Here is a 26,192-nt window from a genome sequence, read left to right as displayed (position 1 = left end):
ACATACACCACTCTGGCGACTCCTGTTCATGATTCATTCGACCAGTCTATTCCGTCATACTTCCTGACATCCCGCCCGAAAATTCTTATGTTCGATTTGACGCTGCACAACGTTAACACACCACAAATAAATACACTGACCATCTACCATAACTTGCCTACTTTCGATCTATCCTTAACTCTTCCATAATTAGATATTAGAAATGTGATGAAGCCCACGGGATTGTTTTCCCTTAAACGTCTCAATCAGCACAGCATTTTCATGGACAATCCGCCTCACTCTGATTGGTCCACTATACACCGTAAAGAATTTTCTAGTTAGGAATCTGAGCTTCTTTGATAATCGATGAGTTTTAATTAGAACCTTGTCTCCTACTGCCAATTCGATCTTACGGATCTTTCCTTTCTGCTTCTCCTGCCTATCCTTAGCTGCTTTTTTAATACGCTCTATCGCAACCTTGACAATTTCTGTGTGTCTCTGCTTTCCTGATCGCGGAAAATCTACCAGCTCCCTGACTCGATCTGGTAGTGGTTCATTCTTTAGTACCGTAATTGGTGATAAACCAGTTGCTCCATGTGGTAGCTCATTGAGGATGTCCCGAAAATCTTTGAGAAAAATGCTCCAACTTCTATGTTGCCTATGGCAATAGATCTTACACAACTTTCCTAGTTCTTTTACCACTCTTTCACTGGGGTTACTTGCAGCATGGTATCGGGATATGAACACCGGTTTTATCCTTCTTCTCTTCAGTGTGGTTAGCCATTGTCTGGATCTATGTTGTGGTCCATTGTCAGCTATGAACTTTTCTACAGTTCCTACTTGTCGCAAAAAGTTTTTAACGATCGCTTTTGCTACTGTCCTTCCTGTCGCACGTTTCAATGCGGTAAAAGTCACATACTTTGACACCAATTCCACTGCTACTAAAACATATCTATATCCCTGCAATGACTTAGGTAGCGGGCCAAACAAATCTGTTGCTCCGAATTCCCTCAATCTACCTGGAACTATCGGAAAAAGCGGTGCTTTGCATGAGATAGTTAACGATTTTGCCTTCTGGCACAATTTGCAACTACCAAGCACGTTCTTGATCCTCCTCTCCATACTAATGAAATAAACTGATTCCCTTAACTTCTTACAGCATTTCCTTGCCCCGTAATGCCCGTAACTTAGGTGCGTGTACCAGATCAGCTTGTTGACTATTTCATTTGGTATACACAACACCCAGTCCTGTGTGTTCGGATTTCTACGGTAGAAAAGGACCCGGTTCTGAATTGTATAAAAGCGCGCTATATTGGCATCTAGGTTCGCTCTAACTCTGTCCTTCACCATTCTCCATGACGCGTCTTTATCCTGCTCTTTCGCGATATTTGTGAGTACCGCCCCTATGTATTTCTCGAACGGCACGCCCTGCGTATACAATATGTCATACCTGTTCTCGTTTACCTCCTCATCAAAGCATTGACCATGACGCACTGGGCTCCTTGACAACGCATCTGCCACTATATTCTGTGGCCCAGGAACTACATGACTGTAAACTGAAACTCCTGTAAATAGAGTGCGCACCTAGCGAGGTCTATTGTTAAGTTTGGCCGACATCAGAAACTGTAGTGACTTGTGGTCAGTATAGATTTTAGTATGCCTCCCATACAAATAGTATCTAAATTTACTAAAACCCCATACTATTGCCAAAGCTTCAGGCTCAGTTACCGTGTAATTTCTCTCAGCTTTGCTAAGCACTCCGGTCGTAAATGCAATAGGTTGTTGCAATACTTTTCCTCCTTGCTCTTGCTCTCGGAACAATGTTACCCCAAGTCCACTACGGGAACTGTCTGTGGCCATACAAAACTCTTTCCCTAGGTCTGGATGCCCGAGAAGAGGTGCCGATAGCAGTGCCTTCTTTAACGCCTCATACTCTTCCTGCGCGACAGGGTCCCAATTCCATACCGTTTTCTTTCCAGTCAGCTGACATAGTCTGGGTGTCGCTGCACCCCCAATCTTAATAAACCTCATGTAAAAATTGATTAATTCTAAATAACCCCGTAGCTGACGCCTTGTTCTTGGCACCGGAAAATCTCTGATTGCTTCGAGTTTGTCTGGTATGGTCTTCTTCCCTCTGGTGTCACAATGTGACCTAGAAACTCGATTTCTTTTCGTCCAAATTCTGATTTTCCCAAATTCACGGTTACTCCATGTCACTCCAATGCACCGAGCAATATGCTTAACGTTCTATTGTGGTCTTCCCAGTTTCTCTCTGCTATCAGGACATCATCCACGTACTGTGTTACCTTATCTTTTATTTCATGAGGAATGACAGTATTTAGCGCTCTGATAAACGCCGCGGATGATACATTTAACCCAAATGGTAGTTTCCGGAATTGATACGATTTCCCGTAGCACAAGAAATCAGTGTATTTTCTACACCCCCTATCTAACTCTACCTGCCAGAAACTCATTCTCAAATCAACTGAGCTGAGAACGCTGATCCCGTGAAACCTTTGCAGCAATTCGTCAAGTGTGAGTGGCCGATCTGTCTCTGGCTCTATTATCTTATTAATCCTTCTTGCATCCAAAACTAGTCTAATTGACCCATCCTTTTTTTCAACACAGACTAAGGGGCTGTTGTACGGACTGGATGCTGGTTCGATAATCGCTTGTTATAGCATGCTATCGATCTCAGCTTCTACTCTTTCTTTGTACACAACAGGAATCGGGTACACTTGGGCCCTAAACTGTTTATGGGGCTTGACTTTTAATCTATACACAAAATTTCTTGTTGTACCCGCATCATGTTTAAATACCTTCCTGTTGTCGTATAAAATTTTCTGCAATTCGCCGTAGACCGTGGTCCTCGTAAATGCCAGATTTTCTCCCTGATCTCCTCCTCCAAACATATATGAATTTCCTTCTTCTCTTGTTCGAACCCCGTATTCTGTGCCTGTCTACCGGACTTTACCGCCAGACATAATGCTAAGTGTGCGTTATCTTTAGCACATAAGCAATCGTCGAATCTTAATGTAATTTCCTCCTAATCTCGTTTCAACTCCATCGAACCATTTCTCATGTTAACGACTGCTTTATATTGGCTCAAAAAATTAACGCCTAGTATCCCTTCAACAGTTAGAGACGACACAATCATGAACACTGTACTAAACCTCTTCGCCTGGCACACAAAGTCTACCTGCGCTTATAACTTCACCTCAATTCCCTTTCCTGTAACTGCACCTCTCACTGTTATCCTTTGCAATGGCAACGTTGGCCATGGTTTTGTAAGACTACAACACTTAAACACATCTTCCCTCAAAACACTCATTACACTGCCTGTGTCGAAGACACAAGGTACGATTATATTATTTATTTCTACGCTAATTATTGGGTGGACTTCACTCCCCACATCTCCTACCTCCTCTAACAGATTCTCCCTTAGTTTTCCGTAATCGATATACCTAATATTTACATCATTAATAGTCCTGGCTTGTACCCATCTATCATGTAGTCACCTTCTTGTCCCTCCGTCATTGTGACAGTGATTGTCCTGTCGTGAACCCAATGACTGCCTATCCTCTCTTCGCCCATCATTTTCATTTTCCCTTCTTCTTCCATCTCTGTCCTATCTTCTATTTTCCCGGTGTGACGGTTGATATCCCCATGAATTCTGTCCCCTATTTCCTCGCCATCTTCCATTTCCGTCATTCCTCTGATTCCATGCTCTCCTGTCATTCTGATAGTTTCTGCCGTCCCTATCCTCGACTCTGTCTGACCTATGAGTCGTGTCTCGGTTCACAATGTTGCTCTCATTACCCAGTTCCTGTAACAAGTGTTGAAATGACGCAGAATCGTCTAAGCCTCTGCCTGCTATCACTATATCTCTGCGCAATTTCACTGGCAACTTCGTTTACAGATCCTAATGAGCTCCCCAGGTTCGTATGGGACATCCAAATACGTATTTCGTCTCAGCATTTCCTGATAGCACGCTACAGGATCTCTTATACCACCTTCGTTACAATTTGGCATTATTAATATGCTTTGCTTAACCTGGTCCTTCTTACTTTTCGACCAGAATTCATTTAAAAACTTGTCACAAAATATCTTGTAGCTACTACAGTCTTTAATAACTTCCTGCGTTTTCGCTCTAGCCTCGTCCCTCAAATGGTTACACACAAACTTCATTTTGAGGAGCAGTCCCCACGATGAAGGTAATGAATCTTGAAATTGAGACAGCCACAGGCATGGATGTTGGTAGTTATCTGGATCCGGAAAACAAGTGTACGTTTGTTCCGACACGAAGTGCCTCCTACATTCTTCTTCCGCATTTATGTTTTCTGACCTTGGACTATACCCAGTTGGGTTTGCCACCTGTTTTATCCGACACAACCGTTCTTCTAACTCTCTGAGTTCGTCTTCCTCTTTCTGCCTATTTTCGTTTTTTGAATTTATCTCACTCTTCCTCTGTAATCTACCTGGTGGTGTTTCACCTTCGCTACTGCACGCTAATTGCAACTGTGCTAGTTCTTCCCTCTGTTTCCTATTTATTTATAATTGTGCCTTTTTAAACTGTAATAGTGATTGTATCTCTTCCTGGTCGGCATAAACCTCTCGCTGCGTACTGTCAGAGCCTGTTTCGCCTCTTATACTGATCTTTTCTACATCTGCGCTAATCGTATTCATTCTGACCACTACCTCCGCAACTTCATCCCTGTGTTTATTTAGCGCCACTTCCTGCCGGGTAACTTGAGCTTCCACGCTGTCTAATGCCCTTTGTTAATCTGCAAGTAAGTCTTCCACTACCTCTTCGATTCGCTCATCCGGCAACACGTCCCTACGTTCTGTAATATCACTCTCTATTGCAATTATTCGTACCTCTAAATTATTGGCTTTTTCTTTCACGGCGTCACCTACTTGCATCAACGCACCCAGATTCTTCTCCCCCTTATCTAACCGATTATCAACTGGAGACAGACGCTCATCGATAACTGTATGTAGCTTCCTCATTGCCTCTTTATTTCCCTTATCCATTGCTTCCAATCTTTCCTTATTATTTTTATCCATCACTTCCAATCTTTCCTTATTATCTCTATCCATACTCTGTGAAAACTGCAGTAGCACATTGTCAATTGCTACTTTCGGTGCGCCGGCCATTGTGGCCGAGCGGTTCTAGGCGCTTCAGTCTGGAATCGCGCGACCGCTACGGTCGCAGGTTCGAATCCTGCCTCGGGCATGGATGTGTGTGACGTCTTTAGGTTAGTTAGGTTTAAGTAGTTCTAAGTTCTAGGGGACTGATGACCTCAGATGTTAAGTCCCATAGTGCTCAGAGCCATTTGAACCATTTCTTTTTTTTACTTTCGGTGCGCTCACCTCGCTTGTCTGAGAAACCGTAGCTTCGCAAAGGGTAGCTACACTTTCACTGCATACCGGACCTAGTCCCGGCTCGCCCGCGTCGTCGGGAAAAGCCCCCGTTTGTGGACAAAGCCCGCTGCCTAAAGGATCACCTAGCCGCGATCCGCTGACCAATTCAGCCCCTTCCGAGTGTTTGCTGTTCTCGCTCATTAACCCAAGATCGACACCTACTTCCTGTTCCACTGCTACGTTCACCCCAGAATCACTCTCCCCCATGGTGACTACACTTTTCGACTGCGACCTAGTTACTACGGACATTAGGCAAAAAAAAAAAAAAATACAACGATCTTCCAGCCTTGGACGATATAGCAATTAATTACATAAAAAAATAAAAGATCCTCACCAATCCAGAAAGAAATTGCAAACAAAAAATTTTACTTCTTAGCGCTATCACAATATATCTCATCAAAAGAAATCTTAACATCAAACCCTAACAGAAAAATCCTGGCAGGGTCGAATTATGAGAGGCACCCACATGCCTTGCTCATACTGTGGCATCAAGCAGTCAGGCCTGCAAGATGAGTGGTCTGTTAAGCGAGTGGACTCATTCTTATTTATCGAGTAACATGAACTCTAGTACACACAATTAAGTTACAAGTTATTCTCCAGTTTGAATATTATGCAACGGAAATGCACATCTGACTGTTAGTAATTTACACAACTCTGATTGTTCACTACGCACTGGCAATACCACATTTTCTTTTTTATTTAACGGCTTTGACCAACACGTGGCCATCGCACTGAATATGAATGGCACACACATTATAAATTCTGGATATAATGACAACACACAATTCGAAGGAAAAGGCCACCAATCTTTTTCTTTTCACTATCTTATTTATTCCGACAAATTCTATAACCTAAACTCACAAATTCTATAACCTACAACAATTACACATGAGAAATTCCGCCCAGAGGGCATGGCTTTGCATTGGTGATACTCTATCTTATGGTCTCGTAATTATTTAACGCTACAGTGCACTTTCTGGATAGGATGGTGGATCTTTTGCTATATCTCACACTTCGACTCTCACAACCATCATCACGAAACTTTCCTCCAGACCGAGCGGTACTAAAGGAACATGCATAACCCACTACCTCTGAAACTACCTTGCTACTCTCCCATGCAAACCACACATACTTAAATTACATGACATACACCACACTGAAACATGGAATACAACACAAGGAATAGTCACAACATTATAATCACATCGCTTTCAGTTTTCCCACTTCAATTAGTATTCATCCCAGTTTCACACGACACTGCCCCACTTCATAACTTTTCTTTCCTACTACGAACTCTGGAGGATATATGCATGTCTTCCTGTGCAATGCAAGCCAAGTGGCATTGCTGGATAGACGGCTGACTCATCTTGCTCCTCTCTCAGAGTATTATTGTTTGAATCAAGCGTCACACGGAAACATAACACGCAAAGTAATATTAAGAACATATTCATCACACACGCGAGTCCTCAACTGATACCATGAACGAGTACTTCTCTTTATCCTTTGTCTCATACACAGATTGAGACTCACACAGTACTCACCACGTGGAAGTACTCGTCTCTAATTTCAAGTCCTGCACACGCATTTCTTAAATATTTCCAACTTATAGTACACACGCTAGTAATTCAGCTTAACTTAAGCACTCAGAAGTATTTCAACTTATTGCTACACGTGGTTTCTTTGTGACCGTTGGTCACTTCCGAAGATTACTACGATCCCCTTAATATTACCTGCCTGACATTTAATTCTCCCCACAAAAGTTCCTAAAATAGAGAAATTATTATTCCAAACTTCTCTTAAGTATTTCACATGCATACTGTGCCTCCACTCTTTTGTCTTTACGGAGCACACCTAAGACAGGTCATACCAACACTAGATCCAGCGGCAGAATGCTGAAACATGGCCGTTCTTCAGGTCAGCTCGCACCTTCATCGAGGTATTGGTCAGCCACATTTCAGGCGCTCAAAGCTCAGGTAAATTTCATCTCTTTGGTTCCACCAAAGGTGACCAAAGGCCCGTCTCAAAGATGATCATATATTGCACATTCGCTATCTGTGGTTAGCAGACGACCATACATTCATTCATTTCGCAGATCTCACCAAATTGGTGTAGGAATTTATTTTGTGGGAGTGCACATGTGATCAATTAAATAAATAAATTGTCATTCTTTCCTACACTGGTATCCGGTTTCTGTGTATTAAGTGAAATTGAGTTATTATTACAAAAAATATGTTGTTGTGAGAAGAATAACGAAGAATGTTGTACCTATTTCAATGTCGGGCGGTACTGTACCCTTTCAGGTTGATTACTGACGTTGTCACTGTATGAAACCTTGTTGCACTATTGACCCACAATAACATGCCAAATCTCTGAAACCTATATATGAGGTGCTACTAGTTTCATTTGTGGTACTTGTGTTTAAGTCCCCACACAAAATTATTTTGACTTTTGTGCTTGACATGTTATCTAGAACTTCTGTTAATTTATTGAAAAAAGCGCAAACACTACCACGGGGAGATCGATACACACGTAAGATGATTAATTTTTGTGCCTTAACAAGCTTTCTAGCTGATGTTTCAAAATGTTTAAGTTCACTTCCTGTACTAAGGTCATGACTTGATTTGAACTGTGCTCCTTTTCTGAAATAAATGCATGATCCTCTGCTCTTTGAACTAGCCCTAAACTAAGAGTGTGTCCTTACATACAATGATAATGCTACATGTTGGATTTCCTTGCCTCTACACCAACGCTCAGTAACACAAACTACAGTGGATTCATACACTGGAGCTTAACTTCAATTGTATTTTTTGTTGTTGTTGTATGTTTTGATGAAGGATTGTTAAGTTTGTGAAATATCCCATGTTGCTTTTCCCAATGATTTTTGTTTCTTTATGAAATGTAGTATGTGTACCATTTGGCATGTTATTGTGTACGTATGTTGTGAGCGATTTTTTCAGAATTTTCTAAACAGCTAGAGATTCTCGTTAGACAGGGAAGTATTTTCTCTGGATTTTTTCTAAAACAGAAATACTTTTCCTATTGCTGACGACAGGTACTTGACCATATGCCACCTGAGATCCACCCACTATACTTTCGAGAATCAGCTGTATCAATAGTCCCTCCCAGTCCTGTTCAGATGTGGACCATACCTTGTAAAATCTCCATCTATTAATAGTCCTGACAGGCGCCAGAAGAGCATGTGCAAAGTTGGTTGCTGTCAGTGCCATCTTCAACACCACATTATTCCTCCTCACAGCACCATTAACGTGTGGCTGGTCATGACGGTGGAACAGCTCAACAACATGTACATTTCGCTCACTCTGTTTGCGACTGAAGCATGAAAGAAGACAGTGATACAAGGTATTCTCCGCATATACATTACAGCAGCCGGATGGTCCCGGCGGAGGTTCGAGTCCTCCCTCGGGCATGGATGTGTGTGTTTGTCCTTAGGATAATTTATGTTAAGTAGTGTGTAAGCTTAGGGACTGATGACCTTATCAGTTAAGTTCATAAGATTTCACACACACACATTACGGTAGCATATAGAGTACATCTGTAGATGTAGCTGTATGTGTGTGTAAGTGAAATATAGACGAGTGGGAGATCAGCCTAGTCTCGATACGGGCTGCCAAAGGGAGAAATCTGTTGATATAAGCAACTTCGGCAAAAGGAAACGTTGTTGTGACCCGGCATGTGGGAACGAAGATCTCGGAAATTCCGTGGCTACGCGGCTGCTTGTGTAGTACTATTGTGAACATCTACGAAAAGTGGCTGAAGGACGATGAAACGACCAGTAGGTGACAATGTGTTGAACGTCCACGCCTCATAACATAACATGGAGGTCGGAAGCTCGACTCCTCTGTAAACCAGGAAAGGGCAGCGATCTGTGTCAGAATCCTTGAATCACACAAAGTACAAGGATGTGCTGAAGAGCAATGTCTCTGAAATTTTATTCTGTCCTTAATAACAGTTCAGGTATTACATGTCTTGCATATCACTCAGTCCACTTTCCCGCGCCCTGACGCAAGTTACCTCCCTCTGCCACTAGAGGGCTCCGCATTGTAGCGTCTAATATGGCGGTCGTGGTAACGTAAATAAGTCGCTACGTGAGAAACAGTGTATTGTAATCGCGTTTCTAACTGCAGAAAACGTGCCTCCATAGGAGAATGAGAGCTGTGTACGGTGATGATTGTGTCAACGTCAGTAATATGTGACTTTGGGTTGTTCGTGCTCGTAATGAAGGAAACAGTGGTGATAACCTCAACGTGTGTAACAGAGCTCGTTGTGGACGACAGCGTACTGAAGCTGAGGAGGCTCGCCGAAATCTGGTTGATGAACTCGTCAGAGAAAATCGTCAGGTAACACAGACACAGCTCTCAGGTAAGTGTGGCGTATTACGAGAGCGTGTACAGGTCATCACTGGCAGAACCGCAACACAGAAAACTTTTTGCACCCTTGGTGCCTCACATGCTATCTCGAGACATCAAATGGAGGATTTTGGACGTATGTCAACAATTTCTTTCGCGTTTTGAGAGCGAGAGTGATGGGTTATTAACACAACTGTGATAGGTGACGTGTTTATTCACTTGTTTGACCTCAAAAACAAGAGAGCATCAATGTAGTTCCCGCACAAGGGATCACCGACTCCAAAAAAGTTCAAGATGGTGCCATCAGCAAACAAAATCATTCTCACAGTGTTCTTGGATGGTCAAAGTGTGATGTATTTGGAATTCATGCCCAAAGGCACTACCATAAATTCTGCAAGGTACTGCGAGGCCCTTAGAAAATTGAAAGCATGAATTTGAAGATTTTGTCCATACATAGAATACTCTCTCGTTCAGATTGACAATGTCAGACCACACACGAGCGCTATGACGTCTGAAACAATCCGGCACCTTGGATTCACTGTCATCAAACGCCCTCCATCCAGACCCACTTGGCCTCATCAGATTTTCATGTTCGCAAAACGTAAAGAGTTGCAAGCAGAGGCGAGGTTGCGGTTCTGTCAACGAAGTCAGACATTACACAGTGACTGTGCCGCTAAGAAACTGGTCGTGGCTATGGTGACTATGTTCAAAAATAAATATGCAGACATGAAGAACAAAGTTGTAGAATGTTAATAAGGTTTGTGTTATTTAAAATGTTTTGAGTTATCACATAAAAAATTCGGAAGCATTACTCTTCAGCACGTCCTCGTACAATGCTGATACATGCACAAGTGTTTTGGCGCAAACCGTTCAGCACACATGGTTGAACATGGGCTCCACAGCAGATGACACTTCTGGTTGCCTTGTTGACGCACTGATCTCATCAGTTACCATTACAGTTGGACTGGCATTATCGAGATTGGTCTTTGGGCCCATACAGACGTTTCTTCTGGTCGGATCAATCACGTTTCTTGTCATCCAGACGAACTTCTGTTCCAAATATGCACTGTGCCACGGACGCAGGTTGGTGGGGGCAGTATTATGCTGTGAGGGACATTCGCCTGGGCTGCATGATACTTACGGTAGAAACCGAAGGCACCATCACAGTTGTGAACTAACTGAACATTGTACTATACTGATTAGTCACATGTTAGTATGCGACCTTCAGTAACTGCGTTATGTGTTACGAGTATATTGACCGGGACTTTCTGAGAGGAGGACTGGGCAGGTGTAGCAGAAATTCTGTGTTCGCAAAAACCAGAATTCTTGTTCTGCTGGTGAGACAAGGCTTCGTGTGGTTGAATAGCTACGACTCGAGATGTTCTCAGAATTTTTCGCAAGGGCAGCGTAAGACGCTTGAGACAGCCGTCTGGGAAGGCTATTCTCTGGCTAGTGGTAGTAATAGGGATCTTTCTGCTGCGTGTTGAGCTGTTTTTTGTGTGGCTCTTGAAGACTGTGAGAAAGGCAGATGTGGACTTCCTGGAAGCATAGCAGAGGGGAAGCCGCCATATTTTCGTACACAGTGTGGGAAACGAGCGACATAAACGTACAGCCAATATGGAAAGAGAGTTCCGTCGTTTGCCAACTTCCGTTTAGTCTACGGAAATACAACAGCCGCAAACTGGAAAATTTACGAAGGATTCCCCAGCACAGTAGTGAGGAAAAAGACATTCATGTCTGTCACGATGGAAAATCCGGGGATTGGCTCTCTCTGTGTGTAATAGCAGAGGGAGCTGATTTGGAGAGGAGTCGGGGAGCAGCCAGGTTGCTGGGCGATCCTGTCTAGCATCGCAGAGCGACGTCTTTTCCGCCGAAGTTACGAGTGATGTTCGGTCTAGCCTGGCATTTCTTGTTGCTCTGTCACGAATAGCGTTTGCGCTCCTTGTAGTCTGCGCTGCTCTCAACTCGTAAACGCTTTTCAAACTTTATTGGTGCTATTTGGTTCAGAGTTTTATTACGAAGCGCGTGTACCGAGCTTAGCCAGTATTGCTGCCTTTGTCAAATGCCCATGGTTTGATAAGTAGTTTGATCAAGAAGTTAACAGCCATCCAAATAGCTCTCAGGTGCTTTCTGCTTTCAAATATTAATTCCGAAGACAGTTTTTAATTAATTTCCTTGAATAAATGGGATTCATCATTGTACTTTATACTCAGTGATTTTAATTAGTTGAAAAATTACACTTTTTTTCAACTCTTGATATTGAATCGAATTAAAGTGACTCAATAAATTGACGTTCGTTTTAATGATTAGTTTTGCTGTGCCGTTCGAACAAGTCACATCCAGGTCAAAAGCAACACGGGCACAAAGATGGGAACTGGGGTCAGTGCCATAGAGATTCGTCACTTGCGCGAGTTCGACCAGCACCACGGGCGGCGCTGAGGATGAAGATATCGACTTCGCCTCGGCCAATTTCCGGCCGAGTACAATACACCAATTACCGGACGACAATGGACAGAAGCCTACTCGAAAGATATAAGAGCAGCTCTGGCCCACTTGGTTATAGGTCATCGTCCAGGGCTGACTTAGTCAGGGAATATCGGTTAGTGATCTCTTAGAAGTGAACAGACAGTTGTAAATTGCATTTGCTATGTGTGAGTAGTTTACCAACGATTATTTACATTCAGCCATTGAGGGCCATTTTTGTGTAGTATTTTACGTAGGTTGCAGACTTCATTATTCAACAAGTCACAAAGATAAGTAAACCTTTTTAAGTCATTTGTGTGTCTTTGCTACTAATTTGTTTGGAGTGTTGTAGAACCTTCATTCTCCTTTCCTATTACCTCACGCTGGGGCGTACTACACCAGAAGCCGTTTCACGAACTCACAAACTCGGCATATCGTAACAACAGTGGCAACTTAGCCTCCACAGCAGCAGCGAAGAGGCTTTAACAAAATGGCAACGAGGGTTTACAGAAATTTCATTCGAGATATCCTACATCAATTTGATGACGCGACCTTCCCTTAATTCAAACAAAAAACCGCAGGTGGTTTTATATCTCTGAATTGTGGATTCACTGTGTCGGCGTTCCAGAGTTAAACAGGTGCCAACCCCTGGAACATTGTTGATTAAACAGGGGAATAATAATAATAATAATACTGCAATACTTGTCTGATAAAAGAAGTAGCCTTTTTGTGGAATTTTATCGTTTTGTACATAATTAAGTAAAGTTTAGGGCAAGACGAAATAATGCGTAAGTTTTAGCTACTACCCGTTTTGCATTGGCGGCCGAAGACTTCCGGCATAAGAAGTCATCCTCATTCTGCCAACGGCCTTTTCAAAGAGGGCGGAGGAACAGACAGAGGTTCAGAGCACTCTCTTGTCCTAGGCGTGGGATATTGCCCCTGAAGGCGGAAGAACCAACAAAGATCAGTGGCATTAGGATGCAGAAGGCAATGGAACGTTCTAGGGAAGACAGAAAATATGTAAATGTAAATGCAGTGGCTGCATCTAGATACAGTAGGGGCCAGTGAAGTGAAATGGAAAGAAGACAAGGATTTCTGGTCAGATGAGTATAGGGTAATATCAACAGCAGCAGAAAATGGTATAACGGGAGTAGGATTCGTTATGAATAGGAAGGTAGGGCAGAGAGTGTGTTACTGTGAACAGTTCAGTGATAGGGTTATTCTTATCAAAATCGACAGCAAACCAACACCGACAGCGATAGTCCATGTATACATGCCGACGTTGCGAGCTGAAGATGAAGAGATAAGGAAAGTGTATGAGGGTATTGAAAGGGTAATACACAATGTAAAGGGAGATGAAAATCTGTCACGGGAGACTGGAATGCAGTTGTAGGGGAAGGAGTAGCAGAAAAGGTTACAGGAGAATATGGGCTTGGGACGAAGAATGAGAGAGGAGAAAGGCTAATTGAGTTCTGTACTAAACTTAAGCTAGTAATAGCGAATACTCTGCTCGGGAATCACAAGAGACGGAGGTATACTTGGAAAACGCCAGGTGATAAGGGAAGATTTCAATTACATTACACCATGGTCAGACAGAGATTCCGAAATCGGATACTGGATTGTAAGACGTACCCAGGAGCAGTTATAGACTCAGATCACAGCACATTAGTGATGAAGAGTAGGCTGAACTTTAAGACATTAGTCAGGAAGAATCAATACGCAAAGAAGTGGGATACGGAAGCACTAAGGAATGACGTTCTCTAAGGCTATAGATACAGCAATAAGGAATATCTCAGTAGGCAGCACAGTTGAATAGGAATGGACATCCCTAAAAAGGGCGATAACAGAAGTTGGGAAAGAAAACATAGGTACAAAGAAGGTAACTGCGAATAAACCATGGGTAACAGAAGAAATATTTCAATTGATCGACGAAAGGAGGAAGTACAAAATGTTCTGCGAGGCTCAGGAATACAGAAATACAAGTCGCTGAGGAATGAAATAAATAGTAAGTGCAGGGGAGCTAAGACGAAATGGCTGCACGAAGAATGTGAAGGAATCGGAATAGAAATGATTGTCGGTAGGACAGACTCAGCATACAAGAAAGTCAAAACAACCTTCGGTGACATTAAAAACAGAAGGTGCTAACATTAAAAGTGCAATGGAAATTCCACTGTTGGACGAGAGAGCGGATATGTGAAAAGAATACATTGAAAGGCTCTATGAGGACAAGATTTGTCTGATGTGCTACAAGAAGAATCAGGAGTCAATTTAGAAGAGATAGGGGACCCGGTATTAGAATCAGAATTTAAAAGAGCTTTGGAGAACTTAAGGTCAAATAAGGCAGAAATGATCGATAACATTCCATTACAATTTCTAATCGTAGCGGGAAGTGGCAACAAAACGACTATTCACGTTGGTGTCTGGAATGTATGAGTCTGGCGACATACCATCTGACTTTCGGAAAAACACCATACACACAATTCCGAAGACGGCAAGAGCTGACAAGTGCGAGAATTACCGCACAATCAGCTTACCAGCTCATGTACCCAAGTTACTGACAAGAATAATATACAGAAGAATGGAAAAGGAAATTGAGGATGCGGTAGATGACGGTCAGTTTGGCTTCAGAAAAGGTAAAGGCACTAGTGAGGCAATTCTGACGTTGCGGTTAATAATGGAAGCAAGACTAAAGAAAAATCAAGACACGTTTATAGGATTTGTCAACCTGGGAAAAGCGTTTGACAACGTAAAATGGTGCAAGATGTTCGGAATTCTGAGAAATATGGGGGTAAGCTATAGGGAGAGACCGGTCATATACAATATGCACAACAGCCAAGAGTGAATAATAAGAGTGGACGACCAAGAACGAAGTACTCGTATTAAAAAGGTGTAAGACAAGGATGTAATGTTTCGCCCCTACTGTTCAGTTTGTTCATCGAGGAAGCAATGATGGAAATAAAAGAAAAGTTGAGGAATGGAATTAAAATTGAAGGTGAAAGCATATCAATGATATGATTCGCTGATGACATTGCTATCCTGAGTGAAAGCGAAGAATTACCTGATCTGCTGAATGGAATGAACAGTCTAATGGTTACAGAGTATGGATGGAGAGTAAATCGAAGAAAGACGAATGTATAAGAAGTAGTAGAAACGAGAGCAGCGAGAAACTTAACATCAGGATCGATGGTCTCGAAGTAGATGAAATTAAGAAATTCTGCTACCTAGGCAGTAAAATAACGAGTGACGGACGTAGCAAGGAGGACATAAAAAGGAGACTACCAGTGGCAAAAAGGGCATTCTTGGCCCAGACAAGTCTACTAATATCAAATACCGGCCTTAATATGAGGAAGAAGTTTTTGAGAATGTACGTCTGGAGTACAGCATTGCATGGTATTGAAGGACTGTGTGAAAACCGGGACAGAAGAGAATCGAAGCTTTTGAGATGTGGTGCTACAGACGAATGTTGAAAATTAGGTGGACTGTTAAGGTAACGAATGAGATGGTTCTATGCAGAATCAGAGAGGAGAGAAATATGTGGAAAACACTGACAAGGAGAAGGGACAGGATGACAGGACATCTGTTAAGACACGAGGGAATGATTCCATGGTACTCGAGGGAGCTGTAGAAGGAAAAAACTGTATAGGAAGTCAGCGATTGGAAGACATCCAGCAAATAATAGAGGATGTAGGATGCAAGTGCTCATCTGAGGTGAAAAGGCTGGCACAGGAGAGGAATTCGTGCTGGGCCTCATCAAACCAGTCAGAAGACATGACCCAAAAAAAGGAAGATGTAGTTTGTAGTGATGTTAATAAATCCTGTGGAATACCTTAATGATTTCAATGCTCTTAAATTTTCGTTATCAGCAGTTCATTAAATGATAAACCTTGTACTAAAATGTTATACATTCTATAAACATTATATGTTAAAGCCCATGCCGCAGTTTTCTGTCTACATGTGACGGAGTATGGTAGGAACTACTATAGAGACTTTGATACGGTTTTCATGATGATAGTTTGTATGTATAAGTTGTTTGCAGTAGTGATGTGTCTATTGTTATTTGTTCGTATTTAATTAGCGTCGGAGTGACATCTAGAGGTAACGATGGGACCTACGAACCGGTCAGCTAGAGAGGACTGGTTGATCAGGGGGAAGAGACCAAACTGAGAGGTCACCGGTCTCATCGGATTAGGGAAGGATGGGAAGGGAAATAGGCCGGTCGCTTTCAAAGGAACCATCCCAGCATTTGCTTGAAGAAAAGTAGGAAAATCACAGAAAACCGGAGGACAACCGACACTAATAGTATCTGGCGGGCCATTTGAATTTGCCCGCTTACGACATGACTGGGTAACTTCAGTGCTGATTGACTTGGGAACGGTGCAACGCATCGAATTTTTTTCTTAACAACTATTTCTCAGTACAACACCCCGCAACAGCCTTACAAGCTTTTCAGACGGTTTCTGATCGCTCTATGTAATAAACAGTAAATACTGAGTTATAGGATTTTAACTTCAAAGCTCCGTTAAAATTCCACATTTGCAAGTTAGCTACTACGAGTACTGCACGTATAGGGGTTGCACCACAGGTTAAACCTCCTTGTCTATGGATCCTAAATACAGCCCTGGTAATTACGCTTATGTACACTCCTGGAAATGGAAAAAAGAACACATTGACACCGGTGTGTCAGACCCACCATACTTGCTCCGGACACTGCGAGAGGACTGTACAAGCAATGATCACACGCACGGCACAGCGGACACACCAGGAACCGCGGTGTTGGCCGTCGAATGGGGCTAGCTGCGCAGCATTTGTGCACCGCCGCCGTCAGTGTCAGCCAGTTTGCCGTGGCATACGGAGCTCCATCGCAGTCTTTAACACTGGTAGCATGCCGCGACAGCGTGGACGTGAACCGTATGTGCAGTTGACGGACTTTGAGCGAGGGCGTATAGTGGGCATGCGGGAGGCCGGGTGGACGTACCGCCGAATTGCTCAACACGTGGGGCGTGAGGTCTCCACAGTACATCGATGTTGTCGCCAGTGGTCGGCGGAAGGTGCACGTGCCCGTCGACCTGGGACCGGACCGCAGCGACGCACGGATGCACGCCAAGACCGTAGGATCCTACGCAGTGCCGTAGGGGACCGCACCGCCACTTCCCAGCAAATTAGGGACACTGTTGCTCCTGGGGTATCGGCGAGGACCATTCGCAACCGTCTCCATGAAGCTGGGCTACGGTCCCGCACACCGTTAGGCCGTCTTCCGCTCACGCCCCAACATCGTGCAGCCCGCCTCCAGTGGTGTCGCGACAGGCGTGAATGGAGGGACGAATGGAGACGTGTCGTCTTCAGCGATGAGAGTCGCTTCTGCCTTGGTGCCAATGATGGTCGTATGCGTGTTTGGCGCCGTGCAGGTGAGCGCCACAATCAGGACTGCATACGACCGAGGCACACAGGGCCAACACCCGGCATCATGGTGTGGGGAGCGATCTCCTACACTGGCCGTACACCACTGGTGATCGTCGAGGGGACACTGAATAGTGCACGGTACATCCAAACCGTCATCGAACCCATCGTTCTACCATTCCTAGACCGGCAAGGGAACTTGCTGTTCCAACAGGACAATGCACGTCCGCATGTATCCCGTGCCACCCAACGTGCTCTAGAAGGTGTAAGTCAACTACTCTGGCCAGCAAGATCTCCGGATCTGTCCCCCATTGAGCATGTTTGGTACTGGATGAAGCGTCATCTCACGCGGTCTGCACGTCCAGCACGAACGCTGGTCCAACTGAGGCGCCAGGTGGAAATGGCATGGCAAGCCGTTCCACAGGACTACATCCAGCATCTCTACGATCGTCTCCATGGGAGAATAGCAGCCTGCATTGCTGCGAAAGGTGGATATACACTGTACTAGTGCCGACATTGTGCATGCTCTGTTGCCTGTATCTATGTGCCTGTGGTTTTGTCAGTGTGATCGTGTGATGTATCTGACCCCAGGAATGTGTCAATAAAGTTTCCCCTTCCTGGGACAATGAATTCACGGTGTTCTTATTTCAATTTCCAGGAGTGTATTTTAAAACGAACACGAGGTGCTCTTACACAGTGGTAAACGTTTGTTTCAGGAAGTATCCCCAGCGCTGGTGAAGACGGAGATCATGAAGAACGTGAGTGAAGATAAGCACGCCTTGTGGGATTCCCCTTGCCTTCAGCCAGATGCCGTGGCACAGGCGGTGTTGTACATGCTGTCTCAGGAGCCGCACGTGATGGTAAGTCGCCAGTGCGCTTATAGGGCCTCTACATCTACATCTACTTGGTTACTCTGCAATTCACACTTCAGTGCCTGGGAGAGCGTTCACCGAATCATTTTCATACTACCTCTCTACCATTCCATACTCGAATGGCATGTGGGAAAAAGGAACACCTAAATCTTTCCGTTCGAGCTCTGATTTCTCTTATTTTATTATGATGATCATTTCTCCCTACGTAGGTGGGTGTCAACAAAATATTTTGGCATTCGAAAGAGAAAGTTGGTGATTGAAATTTCGTAAATATATGTCGGCGCAAAGAAAACCGCCTTTGTTTCAGTGACTGCCACCCCAACTCGCGTATCATATCAGTGACACGCTCACCCCTATTGCGCGATAACACGAAACGAGCTGCCCCTCTTTGCACTTTTTCGATGCCCTCCGTCAATCCTACCTGGTAAGGTTCCCATACTGCGCAGCAATATTCCAGCAGAGGACGGACAAGTGTAATGTAGGCTGTCTCTTTATTGGGTTTGCCGCATCTTCTAAGTGTTCTGCCAACAAAGCGCAGTCTTTGTTTCGCCTTCCCCACAGTATTATCTATGTGGTCTTTCCAATTTAAGTTGCTCGTAATTGTAATTCCTAGGTATTTAGCCGAATTGACAGCCCATTGATTTGTGCGATTTATCGTATACCCAAAATTTATCGGATTTCGCTTAGTACCCATGTGGATGACCACGCACTTTCCTTTGTTTAGTGCCAATTGCCACTTTTCGCACCATACAGAAATTTTCTTTAGATCATTTTGTAATTGGAATTGATCGTCAGACGATTTTACTAGACGGTAAATTACAGCGTCATCTGCAAACAATCTAAGGGGGCTGCTCAGAATATCACCTACATCATTTACGTAAATCAGGAACAGCAGAGGGCCTATGACACTACCTTGCGGAACGCCAGATATCGCTTCTGTTCTACTCGATGATTTACCGTCTATCGCCACGAACTGTGACCTCTCTGAGAGGAAATCACGAATCCAGTCACACAACTGAGACGACACTCCATATGTACGCAATTTGATTAATAGTCGGTTGTGAGGAACGGTATCAAAAGCCTTCTGGAAATCTAGGAATATGGAATCGATCTGAGATCCCTTGTCTACAGCACTCATTACTTCGCGGGAATAAACAGCTAGCTGTGTTGCACCAGAACGATACTTTCTGAATCCGTGTTGGTTATGTATCAATTAGTCATTTTCTTCAAGGCGATTAGTACAGTATATGCTCCAAAATGCTACTGCAAATTGAGGTCAGTTATATATGTCTGTAATTCAATGGATTACTCCTATTTCCTTTCTTGAATATGGGTGTGACCTGTGCTACTTTTTACTCTTTAGGAACAGACCTTTCGTCAAGTGAGCGGTTGTATATGACTGCTAAGAAAGACGCTATTGTGTCTGCATACTCTGAAAGGAACCTCACTGGTATGCCATCTGGACCGGACGACTTGCCTTCTTAAGTGATTTGAGCTGTTTCTCAGCACCTAAGATATCTACTTTTATGTCACTGATGCTAACAGATGTTCTGGTTTCGAATTCTGAAATATTTATTTCGTCTTCTTTCGTGAAGGAATTATGGAAAACTGTATTTAGTAACTCCGCTTTAGTGGCACCATCATCGGTGACATTTTCATCGCTATCGCGCAGTGATGTTATTGTTTTTTGTCACTGGTGTACTTTACATACGACCAGAATCTCTTTGGGTTTTCTACCATATTTTGAGACTATGTTTCATTGTGGAACCTATTAAAAGCATCTCGCATTGACGTCGGCACTAAATTTCGAACTTCCGTGTAACTTAGCCAGTCTTGGGGATTTTGCGTTCTTCTGAATTTGGCATGCTTTTTTCGTTGCTTCTGCAACAGTGTTCTGACTTTTTTTGTGTACCACGCTGGATCAATCCCGTCTCTTATTAACTTATGTGGTATGAATCTATCTATACTGTCGATACTGTATCTTTGATTTTGAGCCATATCTGGTCTACACTTACATAATTAGCTTGGAACGAATGGAGACTCTCTCTCAGGAAAGCATCAAGCGAATTTTTATCTGCTGTTTTAAATAGATATATTTTGCGTTTATTTTTAGTGGGTTTGTGGATGTGGTTTTGAGCCTCGCTACAATGACCTTGTGTTCACTAATCTCTGTATCCGTCATGACGCTCTCTATTAGATCAAGATTATTTGTGACTAAAAGGTCAAGTGTGTTTTCGCAACCATTTACAATTCGTGTGGGCTCACGAACTAATTGTTCAAAGTAATTCTCAGAGAAAGAATTTAGTACAATTTCGGAAGGTGTTTTCAGTCTACCACATGTATTTTCGCCAACAAATCGAAGGTAGATTGAAGTCTCCACCAATTATAACTGTATGAGTTCCATATTCTATTGAGTCTAAAAGTAACTCATCACAAACAGATGCCAGTATCGCTGGTGTGCTCTGTGATGTTTAGCCGAGTTTTCTGCATGATACACTCGAGTCTAAAAGTAACTCATCACAAACAGATGCCAGTATCGCTGGTGTGCTCTGTGATGTTTAGCCGAGTTTTCTGCATGATACACTCGAGTCTAAAAGTAACTCATCACAAACAGTGCCAGTATCGCTGGTGTGCTCTGTGATGTTTAGCCGAGTTTTCTGCATGATACACTCGAGTCTAAAAGTAACTCATCACAAACAGTGCCAGTATCGCTGGTGTGCTCTGTGATGTTTAGCCGAGTTTTCTGCATGATACACTCGAGTCTAAAAGTAACTCATCACAAACAGTGCCAGTATCGCTGGTGTGCTCTGTGATGTTTAGCCGAGTTTTCTGCATGATACACTCGAGTCTAAAAGTAACTCATCACAAACAGTGCCAGTATCGCTGGTGTGCTCTGTGATGTTTAGCCGAGTTTTCTGCATGATACACTCGAGTCTAAAAGTAACTCATCACAAACTGATGCCAGTATCGCTGGTGTGCTCTGTGATGTTTAGCCGAGTTTTCTGCATGATACACTCGAGTCTAAAAGTAACTCATCACAAACTGATGCCAGTATCGCTGGTGTGCTCTGTGATGTTTAGCCGAGTTTTCTGCATGATACACTCGAGTCTAAAAGTAACTCATCACAAACAGTGCCAGTATCGCTGGTGTGCTCTGTGATGTTTAGCCGAGTTTTCTGCATGATACACTCGAGTCTAAAAGTAACTCATCACAAATAGTGCCAGTATCGCTGGTGTGCTCTGTGATGTTTAGCCGAGTTCTCTGCATGATACACTCGAGTCTAAAAGTAACTCATCACAAACTGATGCCAGTATCGCTGGTGTGCTCTGTGATGTTTAGCCGAGTTTTCTGCATGATACACTCGAGTCTAAAAGTAACTCATCACAAACAGTGCCAGTATCGCTGGTGTGCTCTGTGATGTTTAGCCGAGTTTTCTGCATGATACACTCGAGTCTAAAAGTAACTCATCACAAACTGATGCCAGTATCGCTGGTGTGCTCTGTGATGTTTAGCCGAGTTTTCTGCATGATACACTCGAGTCTAAAAGTAACTCATCACAAACAGTGCCAGTATCGCTGGTGTGCTCTGTGATGTTTAGCCGAGTTTTCTGCATGATACACTCGAGTCTAAAAGTAACTCATCACAAACAGTGCCAGTATCGCTGGTGTGCTCTGTGATGTTTAGCCGAGTTTTCTGCATGATACACTCGAGTCTAAAAGTAACTCATCACAAACAGATGCCAGTATCGCTGGTGTGCTCTGTGATGTTTAGCCGAGTTTTCTGCATGATACACTCGAATCTAAAAGTAACTCATCACAAACAGGTGCCAGTATCGCTGGTGTGCTCTGTGATGTTTAGCCGAGTTTTCTGCATGATACACTCTAAGACGGAAAAAAAAGAAGAAAACGACGCACCACAAAGGAATAATCCGAATGGCTGAATCTCAGTGATTGGTCTAGAACAGTCTTCAGTGATGAGTCCCACTTCGAACTGAGTCCTGATGACCAGACAAGAAGTGTCTGGAGCCGCCCTGGGATACCAAAATGGTTGTCGACCCGACAGCCAGGACTAAAGATCTGCGGTGCCATTTCTTTTCATAGCGGGGCCCCTTTGGCTGTCATTAGCGACACTCTCACAGCACAGCGGTACATCGACGATATTCTACGCCCCGTTTTGTTGCCCTTCATGGCAAGCCATCCTGGGCTTACATTTCGGTAAGATAACGCCAGTCCAATCACGAGGAGAATTTCTACTGCCTGTCTTCGTGCTTGCAAAATCCTAATTTGACCAACAAGGTCACCGGATCTGTCCCCAGTTGAGAACGTTTGGAGCATTATTGGCAGGGCCCTCCAATCAGCGCTCGAGTTTGATGATCTAACGTAACAGCCGGACAGAATTCGGCGCGATGTCTCTCAGGTGACCATCCAACAACTGGATCAATCAATGTCAAGCGTCAAGGCGAGTAACTGCTTGCGTAAGGGCCAGAGGTCGACAAACGCGTTATTGACGTCTCTTGAATAAATCATCCAGTTTTTCTGAAGTTGTAATCATTTGTTTGTCTGTATATCTGTACATGTAGATCAGACCTACCAATTTCCGTCCCATTCGGATAACTCCTTCGTGGTGCACCGGTTTTTCTTTAAGTAACGACCGACCAGTCGTATTCTTCAGGTGTCTTGATCTGTTATGTAACTCGCTGCCTGGACTTAAACGAGTGAGAAGTATCGTCCCTGTCGCGCCACTGTGTATAGTCAACTTCAGTGACCGGCACAGGCTAATCATTTCGATCCTCCTTTTTTTTTTGAGTCCCCAGTGGTATATCGTGAAACGCACATTCTGTCTACTCCAATGGATGGGATGGCCGCCACGGATAATCGTGAAATTAAATACGATGAGACCAGCATCATCGGACTCACCCCTCGTTTCTAGGACAGCACCATTAAGTTGTTGTTGTTGTTGTTGTTGTTGTTGCCGTGGTCTTCAGTCCTGAGATTGGTTTGATGCAGCTCTCCATGCTACTCTATCCTGTGCAAGCTTCTTCGTCTCCCAGTACCTACTGCAACCTACATCCTTCTGAATCTGGTTAGTGTATTCATCTCTTGGTCTCCCTCCACGATTTTTACCCTCCACACCGAACTCCAATACTAAATTGGTTATCCCTTCATGCCTCAGAACATGTCCTACCAACCGATCCCTTCTTCTAGTCAAGTTGTGCCACAAACTCCTGTTCTCCCAAATTCTACTCAATACCTCCTCATTAGTTATGTGATCTACCCACCTAATCTTCAGCATTCTTCTGTAGCACCACATTTCGAAAGCTTCTATTCTCTTCTTGTCTAAACTATTTATCGTCCATGTTTCACTTCCATAAATAGCTACACTCCATACAAATACTTTCAAAAACGACTTCCTGACACTTAAATCTATACTCGATGTTAACAAATTTTTCTTCTTCAGTAACGCTTTCCTTGCCATTGCCAGTCTACATTTTATATTGTCTCTTCTTCGACCATCATCAGTTATTTTGCTCCCCAAATAGTAAAACTCCTTTACTACTTTAAGTAATCTAATTCCCTCAGCATCATCCGACTTAATTCGACTACATTCCAATATCCTCGTTTTGCATTTGTTGATGTTTAAATGTCATCGGCGAACCTCAAAGTTTTTATTTCTTCTCCATGGATTTTAATACCTAATTCAAACTATAGATTTTGTTTCCTTTACTGCCTGCTCAATATACAGATTGAATAGCATCGGGCAGAGGCTACAACCCTGTCCCATTCCCCAACTACTGCTTCCCTTTCATGCCCCTCGACACTTATAACTGCCATTTGTTTTCTGTACCTATTGTAAATAGCCTTTCGCTCCCCGTATTTTACCCCTGCCACCTTTAGAATTTGAAAGAGAGTATTCCAGTCAACATAGTCAAAAGCTTTCTCTAAGCCTACAAATTCTCGAAACGTAAGTTTTCCTTTTCTTAATCTATTTGCTAAGATAAGTCGTAGGGTCAGTATTGCCTCACGTGTGCCAACATTTCTACGGAATCCAAACTGATCTTCCCCAAGGTCGGCTTCTACCAGTTTTTCCATTCGTCTGTACAGAATTCGCGTTAGTATTTTGCAGCAGTGACTTAATAAACTGATAGTTCGGTATTTTTCACATCTGTCAACACCTGCTTTCTTTGGGATTGGTATTATTATATTCTTTTTGAAGTCTGAGGGTATTTTGCCTCATACATCTTACTCACCAGATGGTAGAGTTTTGTCAGGATTGGCACTCCCAAGGCTGTCAGTAATTCTAATGGAATGTTGTCTACTCCCAGGGCCTTGTTTCGGCTCAGGTCTTTCAGTGCTCTGTCAAACTCTTCACGCAGTATCATATCTCCCATTTCATCTTCATCTACATCCTCTTCCATTTCCATAATATTGTCCGCAAGTGCATCGCCCTTGTATAGATCCACTATATACTCATTCCACGTTTCTGCATTCCCTTCTTTGCTTAGAACTGGGTTCCCATCTGAGCTCTTGATATTCATACAAGTGGTTCTCTTTTCTCCAAATGTATCTTTCAGTTTCCTGTAGGCAGTATCTATCTTACCCCTAGTGAGATAAGCCTCTACATCCTTACATTTGTCCTCTAGCCATCCCTGCTTAGCCATTTTGCACTTCCTGTCTATCTCATTTTTGAGACGTTTGTATTCCTTTTTGCCTTCTTCATTTACTACCTTTTTTATTTCTCCTTTCATCAACTAAATTCAATATTTCTTCTGTCACCCAAGGATTTCTACTAGCCCTCGTCTTTTTACCTACTTGATCCTCTGCTGCCTTCACTACTTCATCCCTCAAAGCTACCCATTCTTCTTCTACTGTATTTCTTTCCCCCATTCCTGTCAGTTGTTCCCTTATGCTCTCTCTGAAACTCTGTACAACCTCTGGTTCTTTCAGTTTATCCAGGTCCCATCTCCTTAAACTCCCACCTTTTTGCAGTTTCTTCAGTTTTAATCTACAGTTCATAACCAATAGATTGTGGTCAGAGTCCATATCTGCCCCTGAAAATGTCTTACAATTTAAAACCGGGTTCCTAAATCTCTGTCTTACCATTATATAATCATCTGATATCTGTCAGTATCTCCAGGCTTCTTCCATGTACACAGCCTTCTTTTATGATTCTTGAACCAAGTGTTAGCTATGATTAAGTTGTGCCCTGTGCAAAATTCTACCAGGTGGCTTCCTCTTTCATTTCTTACCCCCAATCCATATTCACCTACTATGTTTCCTTCTCTCCCTTTTCCTACTCTCGAATTCCAGTCACCCATGACCATTAAATTTTCGTCTCCCTTACTACCTGAATAATTTCTTTTATCTCATCATACGTTTCATCAATTTCTTCATCATCTGCAGAGCTAGTTGGCATATAAACATGTACTACTGTAGTAGGCGTGGGCTTCGTGTCTATCTTGGCCACAATAATGCGTTCACTATGCTGTTTGTAGTAGCTTACCGCACTCCTATTTTTTTATTCATTACCCCTATTTGATTTTGTATTTATAATCCTGTATTCACCTGACCAAAAGTCTTGTTCCTCCTGCCACCGAACTTCACTAATTCCCATTATATCTAACTTTAACTTATCCATTTCCCTTTTTAAATTCTCTAACCTACCAGCCCGATTAAGGGATCTGATATTCCAC

General features: G+C 43.2%; 1 protein-coding gene across 1 annotated transcript in view; it reads left to right on the top strand.

Moving 5' to 3' along the window:
• The window catches only part of LOC126143884 (farnesol dehydrogenase-like), a 131,620-nt gene that overhangs the window by 94,644 nt on the left and 10,784 nt on the right, over positions 1-26,192 (top strand). The window contains exon 5 of the mRNA XM_049915455.1: positions 18,347-18,490. Coding sequence (XP_049771412.1) covers positions 18,347-18,490 — 144 coding nt within the window. The remainder of the gene's footprint in view (positions 1-18,346; positions 18,491-26,192) is intronic.

This window comes from Schistocerca cancellata, chromosome 2 (genome assembly GCF_023864275.1).
Source record: "Schistocerca cancellata isolate TAMUIC-IGC-003103 chromosome 2, iqSchCanc2.1, whole genome shotgun sequence".
NCBI lineage: Eukaryota > Metazoa > Arthropoda > Insecta > Orthoptera > Acrididae > Schistocerca > Schistocerca cancellata.
Note: the sequence above shows the minus strand (reverse complement) of the source record. Positions and strands in the feature narration are given on the sequence as shown.